Source organism: Manis pentadactyla, chromosome 14 (genome assembly GCF_030020395.1).
Source record: "Manis pentadactyla isolate mManPen7 chromosome 14, mManPen7.hap1, whole genome shotgun sequence".
Classification (NCBI taxonomy): Eukaryota; Metazoa; Chordata; class Mammalia; order Pholidota; family Manidae; genus Manis; species Manis pentadactyla.
Window position 1 is genome coordinate 8,556,466 of NC_080032.1, and position 8,024 is coordinate 8,564,489.

At 45.3% G+C, this 8,024-nt stretch overlaps 1 protein-coding gene across 1 annotated transcript; it reads left to right on the forward strand.

The window, feature by feature from the left end:
- The first annotated feature begins 401 nt into the window (after window positions 1-401).
- C14H22orf31 (chromosome 14 C22orf31 homolog) lies at window positions 402-7,274 on the forward strand. The gene is given in 3 exon segments (XM_036908922.2): window positions 402-5,299; window positions 5,566-5,576; window positions 6,208-7,274. Coding segments are annotated over 3 exon segments (1,017 nt in total). The 5' UTR covers window positions 402-4,720; the 3' UTR covers window positions 6,635-7,274.
- Window positions 7,275-8,024: the final 750 nt, after the last annotated feature.

Here is an 8,024-nt window from a genome sequence, read left to right on the forward strand (position 1 = left end):
CTGACTGTAACCCCCAGCCTCCAGGAAGATGTTGGTGTCTGTCTGTCTGTCTGCCTGCCTGTGGTCAGTAAGCAGGGCCTTCCATTCCTTGAAGAGCAGCAGGATTTGCTAAGAAGCTGGGAGATCTCAGCTGGTGGAGTTTGGGCAATCTGTTATCTTTGAAACTCCTGTTGAGATGATTGCTGCTCAAAGGGCAGTCGTGTAAAGAAGAGCCCTGGACAAGGAGCCTGATTATAAGGAGGGAAGCTTTTACTGAACTCAGGCAGGGTGCAGAGTTTGCTGTCACATTTCACATAATGCTCCCAGTAGGCCCACGACGGAGGCACCCTTGCCACCCACCTCATACAGAGTGGTGAAATGGCTTGCCCAAAGGTCACACAGTGGTAGAACTGGACTTTGAACCCAGGCAGAAGGATCTCAGGACCACACTCCTAATCCCTGTGGTGAACTGCCTCCTTGTCCTCATGGGGTCCTGGCAACAAATGCCTACTAAGTGCTCCAAAGCCAAGATAAGGGTGAGGCATTCGCCTCAGGCACAAAATTTCAGGGAGCCCCAAACACTCAGTAATCAAATAAATATTATTTAATAGATTTTAAAATACATTCAATATACTAAACCAATAGTATTTTAATGCAATCTGTCAAAAAAAAATCTAAATGAATGCCAAATGACCCGTGATGAACAAAATATCAAAGTGTTACATAAAAACAGAATCTAGATTCATGATTTTCCCTGGGCTTCAGCCTCATGTCAGTACAGTAGTGTTCCTGATCCTGTCTCCCAGGTTTCTGGGTCAAGCAACTAGAGATGCAAAAGTCCAGAGAAGTAGTAGTTTGCTTGTTCCGATGAGGGTGAGGGGAGAGGAAGGAACTGGTTTTGGACATAATGAGTCAGAGATGTCCGGGGCATCCAGGAGGGATGTTCTCAGGTCTAAGAACTTGGAGGCAGTTAAGAAGGGATGGCAGGGTGGGTAGGGCACCCTTATTTCATGTATTTGGCGCGTGGTAGGTACGCATTCAGCACATGTGGTCTAAATCACTGGTCCTCAGGGTCTGCATCACAGTTCAGGAATCTTTTCAAATTCTCTCATCCAAAGATTTTATTTTCTTTCCTAAACCTTCTACATCACAAACCTCAGATATGTTCCCTTATGGGTGTGGAAGTTTATTGCTCGGGTGGTAAGAACATCTCCCACGGAAACTGAAAATAACTCTATTCCACGAGAATTTGGCATGAAGGGGGAAGAGAAGAATTAATATAAATTGGCTCAATTTCCTCCTTATTAACTGATCCTCCAAGAAGAGAAGAGGAGCTAAGAGAAATGAAAGAGAAGATAGTAGTAAAGGAGAAGAAAGAAGAAAGATTACAGGAGCTAAAAAATGCAGTGGCGAGAGCTTGGCTAAGTATTAAAGAAGGGCAGACGTGTTTCCAAATAGAAGCAGTTTTTTAGATATGTCAGGAAGCAAAGCTCCAAATGATGGGTGGAAAATAAAGGTTATTTAGACTGAGCTCAGCAGCATAGAAAAGGTTCATAGGAGAATCAAACTGAGGAACAGGCCTTTCAGTAACATGGAAGCCTTACTGCCTCAGCTCCAGGTTCGCTGCATCCAGTGTTGGCATCAACGATGGGAATTCTTGCCATGGTTTCAGGACCTTGGACCAAGTAAAGTCTTTCCATCCTGACTTTACAGTTCTCAACAATCTTCATGGAACAATCTCTGTTGAAGACTAGTTAGTTTCCTGAGCTTATCCTCAGGTATCCACTTCTTTTGCTGCCCAACAAAGCATGAGATATTCTGGAAACACCCACAACCAGGGGGATATGTGGTTCCTGTAAAAACACCACTTCTGTGAGACTAATGAATCTGACAAATGTTTAGTGACAGTGGATCATGGAAAAGAAATGTCAGTACACCCAAATCAGATCAGAATCATTCCCTGCTTCAAGAGGCTCATTCTTTGGCCTCATAAACCAGATAGATGCACACACAAGAAGGACTTGAGATGAAGTTCATGTCAAATGTTGGATCATGTTACTCAGATCATGGGCAACAGGAACTCAAGAAAGGGTCAGAGGAGTGAATGGGCCACAATAATAATGTTAATAAGAACACTGTTTATTGAGCAAGCTCTGCACCAGGAGCCATACCACATGTGTTGTGTGCATTGTCCCATTTCATCGTCACAGTGATTCTGGGGTAGGCGCCATTACTATCTTCATTTCACAGATGAGGAAAGTAAGGGTCAGATATGTGGGGTCACCTGCCCATTGAGTGGAGCTGAGATGTTGACTCAAGCAGACCAATCCTTGAGCCCAGAGAAAGTCTCATGACAATACAGGACCAGAACTGGGCCTGGGTGTGGTGTGCAGATGGGCCGAATGGACAAGAGGCAAAGAGCTATGTGTGGTTAAAGAGCAAGGGTGGTGTAGACTTTGGCTGAGTCTGGTCTGTGTTGGTTACTAGCTTTGGGACCTAGGGCATGGTTCTTGAGCAATTTGTGCCTCAGTTTCTTCATCTGTGCAGTAGGGATGGCTACAGTACCCAAACTCATAAGGCTGTTTGTTGGTAGCATTTCACGATATGATGAATGCAAAGTAGCTAGAACAGTGCTTGGCCTACAGCAAGCATCCAATAAATATAAATTTTACTGGCATAGGTGAAATAGCACAGGCAAAATTAGCCTGGGTTAGTTCTAAGGAATGTGAGGGTTACCTCTTGAGTTATAGTCCATCAAAGTGAGTTACATTAAAGGGAGAGAAGGCAGAATTTAACCAAATTTGAAGAGTCTCGGCTGCCATTCACATAGACAGTTCTGTGCTAGAAAGATTCATCATGCTCCTCAGAGCCAGTGCACTGTCACTTGGTCACTGAGTCAAAGGCCCAGAAAAGTAAATACAACAGATGAGCGTCTGGAAAGAGTAGGTGTGGGAAGGCCAACCTTGAGACAGGGAAGGAAAGAAGAGAAACATCAGAGCCACTCCTTGTGTGCCTTTCTTGCCCAACATTTCCCTTCTGTCCCTGCCATGCAGAGGAAAGTCAGACACTAGTGCAAGAGTCTCATGCTGCCTCTTCAGGATGCACCAGCTCTGAAAGGATGCGCGCCTGCCCGGGCTCCAGACACTCGCAAACCCTTCCCAGAGACAAACCATTTCCAACGCCCTGCTCTAAAGCTGACCCACCTCTTGGAAGGTGAGGCCAGGGCTCGCCGCTGAATAGGCCCCATTGTCCTCCCAAGTGTCTGTGGGTCCAGATGCCGTAGGCCTGGAGGTTCCACTGCGGCCTGTGGTGCGGTCTGCCTGTACACTTTGATTTAATCCAGGGACAACACTTGAAAAATCAAACAGGCAACACATGCAATTCCAGGAGCTCCTGCCAGACTCATACCCTGTTTTTCCATCATTCTGCTCTTCTCCCCCTTAGGAGGGAGTTTCCTTCCTCATTTTGTGCATGAAAAATCAAAACCACCAACAGGACAAGCACCTGATAAGGAGCGAGGCATTGCCCAAGAGTTCCCAGGCAGAGGCGTCTTTGTTCTCGTTTCAAGCCCTTGACACTGCTAACAGCTCTAATTACTGCATTTGCCATGGGATGTAAAATAAAACCACATTCCAGAAACCATGCAGTCTCCCGGGGAGACACATGCAGGGAGAGGTGCCCAGGGCTGCAGGAACGTGTTCTTTCATTTCTGGTCCCTAACCTTGGCAGCTATTCTGAGAATTTAACAGTACCTTCTTTATGTGCATGGAAAAGGGCACTTTTGCACATGTAGGGATCTATCTCACTACCTGTATCCACAAATTTGGTCTGTGTATTTGACTACATTGTGTGCAAAGCATGTTTCTTCTTAAGGACATTAGGACCTTTAAAACTCACCCTAGCCATTTTGGGAGAAATGAGGACTTCAGGAATTCCTGAAGCTGGAAGTACAACAAAATACAACTTCTTCCAACATCATTTAACTATAAAATCTGATGATGTAACACCCGCCCACACCCACATCACAAAACAAAGTGACATCACAAATACTAGGGATAATGGTTCAAGACTGCCTGCATGTGAGCCCAAAGTTAAAGAAACTGCAATTTGCCCATACACGACTGAGGCAGAGAAAGACAAGTGACTAGAAATATTAAAACAAAACAAAACCAGAGAGAAAAGGGAAAGAGAAAATACGTATTTCTTCCCCCTACTGAAACATGGTAAGGCAATTTAATTTTTTTATAGATGCCATTTCTCAGAAAGCCAGGTCTCTTTAAGTATTTTATTCTAATTTATCCAAATTATTCTCTGGTTCTTGGCTGACCCCAGGAAATGGAAGGCAGCATCATTTGCATTATGCTTTTGCCAAATTGACCCCAGAGTATATGTGTCTATTAAGCAGCTTTTCTTGGCTCATGACAATCTGGTCAGAAAGTGGATTGATTTTCAGTGTTTGGCAGAACTTTACCTGCTGTCCTTTCTGCATGACAACATGGTTGAGAAGTGACTACAGCTCCCATAGGAATCTCAAGTGATCCTGTCTTCCTTGCTTTTCGTGCCATGAGTCCCCTGGTTTTCTGGTAGAAAGGAGTTGTCTTTCATTCCTTGTTAACAATACCTGACCCTCCACTTACAGCCCAACCATGCTATGTTCTTGGAGAGCCTGAATATCGCTGTGTCTTGGTGAAGTTACTGTCACTTCCCTACTTGGTATAAAAGGCTTTGGTGAGCAGGAGAGATGGGTAAAAAGATTTCTAAGAGCTGTGGGGAAGGAATGGTCTGCAAAAAGATGTGGATACTTTGCCTCAAAAGGAGACCTTCTAGTCTCTGCTCGAGAACTGGCCTTTCCTTCCCCTTATGTTTCCAGCATCCCGTCTGTGTGAGATGGGGCCCCAGCATCCCTACCCATGGACTCCGACAGTCTATCTTACTGAACACCAGGCTTCAGGACTGCTGTGTGGACTCACCAGCTCTCACCCACACCCGGAAGGCTGGAACGTGTGCCAAGCGGAGCATCCAAGCCCCAGTACCAGGTACCACCGCATCCCGGGAAGTTGTAAAGAACCCGTTGACTGCCAGTTCATTCTCCCTGATTAAGCTGGTGCTCAGGCGACAACTAAAGGGTAAATGCTGACCAGTACCACACAAGTTTGGAGGGGCAAAACCCTTGAAGAGATTAAAGCCCAAGGACAATTCAGCGATGAAAGCCACCCAGCGGTGCAGGATAAGGAACTCCATCAGTTCCAAGAACAGGCAGCCAATGGGGCAGCCGCCAGGCTCACCTGGGAGCAGGAGGCCTGTCGGAGACATCAAGGAGGTAGATGACAGCTGGTGGCAGAGAAAACATGATGGAGCGGGGAGAGGGAAACGTAAGCTGGAGAGTGTTTGATGCTTGAGAGACTGTTATACAAAGTGAAGGAAAATCCTAAAGGTACAGATAGGACTCGGCGGGAGGATTTGGGCAGGGGAGGGCATGACGTAGGGAAGGGTACCAGATTGGGGGGCATGCTATGTCCACTCTGCCTAGTTCTGTAGGCAGATGAAAGGGCTTACCTAAACAGAGAAGAGGAACTTGACATGGAGGGAAAACAAAGGTGGGGAAGGCCAGGATCGGGGTAGTGTGCTCAGACACACACAGGCCAACATCAGAGAGCCAGAGACCTTGCTGTGAACTTCCACATGGAGAATCTGGATCCAGAGGCCTGCGCGGAGTCCAGCTCCATCACTCCGTGGAGCTAGGCTGCCATGGCTCAAATCCCAACTCCATCATTAAGGACAAATGTGGGCTTAGCCTCCTTCTGCCTTGTTTTTTGCCATCTATAAAATGGGGAGTAACAGCCCTGCCTTCATAGGACTTCAAGAGGATTAAACAAGTTAATACATGCAAAGGGCATTTGAGCAGAGCCTGGCAGATTACCTGCTTAGGATCCTGCATGGAATTCAATAGATGACAACTGTGATTATTAACTTTGATGTGTGGCCTTGGGCAAAGCAATTCCAATTTCCTTGCCTTCAGAGCTGTCTCTGCTGACCTTACGGTGTTGTGGGGAATGCACGCAGTGGTATACTGGAGGGAATTTAGTAAACTAGAACATGCTGGACAAATGTTGGTTATGGCTGTAACCAAGACTCCAGGACACAAATCCCAGATAATTATTCTGAGCTCCCTTCTCAAGTTTTAGCTCTGACTTCTCTGCTTTTCTTCCTGGCTAGAGTAAAGAAAAGTTCAAAGGAGAAAAAAGTAACAGTCCGCCAAGATCTTGAGAGCAGATATGCTGAACATGTGGCTGCCACCCAAGCACTACCCCGGGACATTGGGACGGCAGCCTGGAAGGGCCGGGCATTGCTTCCTGAAACCAGGAGACAGCAGTTGGCGGAGGACATGCTAACCATCCACGGCCTCCCCACAGAGGGTTACCAGGCTCTGTATCACACTGTGGTGGAGCCAATGCTATGGAATCCTTCAGGGACCCCCAGGAGGTACAGCTTGGAGCTGGGCAAGGCCATCAAACAAAAGCTCAGGGAGGCTCTGTGCAGCCAGGCCGCTGCCCCTGAAAGTGCTCAGAAGAACCCGCTGCCAGGCAGGAAGCAGCTAGACGTCCATGAGGAGCTTCTGCCCAAGAAACGGCCCAAGTTTAAAAGTGAGAAATAGGAACAAGAGCTCCCAGGATTAGGGTGTTCTCTGCTAGATGTCAGAAAAATAAACAATACTTTGCACCTTCCACGTAATCTCAGGAGTGCTTTACAAATTAGGAACTACCCTCCCCAGGAAACAAGACAACCGGGTACCAGATTCATTTCAGATGGCAGGCCCGTCGCCTCTCTCGTGATTAGGTATTTTCAAGGGCTAGAAGCTTGGGGCTTTGTTCCTACAAGCCCCTTCTCCTTAGCAGGGGCTTGAGGGCCTCTCAATCTTCCAGGTAGGAAAAGGTCTGGGAAATGAAGCTGATGATTTATACACAGCCTCTGCTCCCTATTTTTAAAAAGTGGACTGCTAGGATCGATTACCATTTCCCTCACTCACTCTACCTAGAGCAGAGCAGAGCGATCACCACCACCTCAAGGGCATAATCCCGCACGCTCTCGATTGGATACTCTCCCGTGGCACCACCCAAATCCCCCAACACCTCAACTCTGTGTTAACAGAAGAGGAATTTATACAGATGCTTCCATGAGTGAGTTGAATACAAAAGGCATTGCTTCATGCACATCTCTTCTTTGTGGTATCTGTAGACCAAATAGAGCAATGACAACATGTAACACGTACTTGATAAAATTGTATTTTTTTTTTTTACAGTCATTTGTACAATTTGTTACAAAACCATAGACGACTACAACTTGTTTTAAATCATTTTTGGTCAGCAAATATGTAAAATCTGTGTGCAATTATCATGTATTTACAGGGCCTCATGTTAGTCATTTTCAATGATTATTCCAACAATGTCACACTCTCAACATAAGACATGGCTTAAGATAAATATATTAGTAAATAAATATTCTGAGAACATATTTCCATAAATGAAATGTGCTGCTATACATATACAGAATATACATAAGTTTTTTTCTAGCCTTTAAAACATTTTTAAAAAATGGTAATGTTGGAGAAGGAGCCCTTAGACCATCTTACTACAAAATCTTTACAGCAAAGTCTTTACAAAATATCTTTTAAGTGCTATGGGAGAAATTTTTTAAAAAACATTTTAAAATAGTGCCTTGTTAGACCAACACAATAGAGTTTATATAAAGAATAGAAAAAGGCAGTTCTGTTTAAAAAATAATACTCTTCATTAGTAATTACTTTTTAGATCTCATTTTAAAAGCCTTAGTCCTGCATGAACTTGGGAGTAGAAATTAGCAGCACAGAATGAGCAGTGGGACAGCAGATGGGACTTTATAAAATGGCTTGGGTTCAGAGATGAGACAGAGAGCGTGAGAGCCAGCATTCTGGGGCTGTCTACTACAGACATACCTTGTCGATCAGGACTCCAACCCCCATTTTTAACCAGTTCTAGCACTCTTCAGTTTATATGGCTGTCCTACAC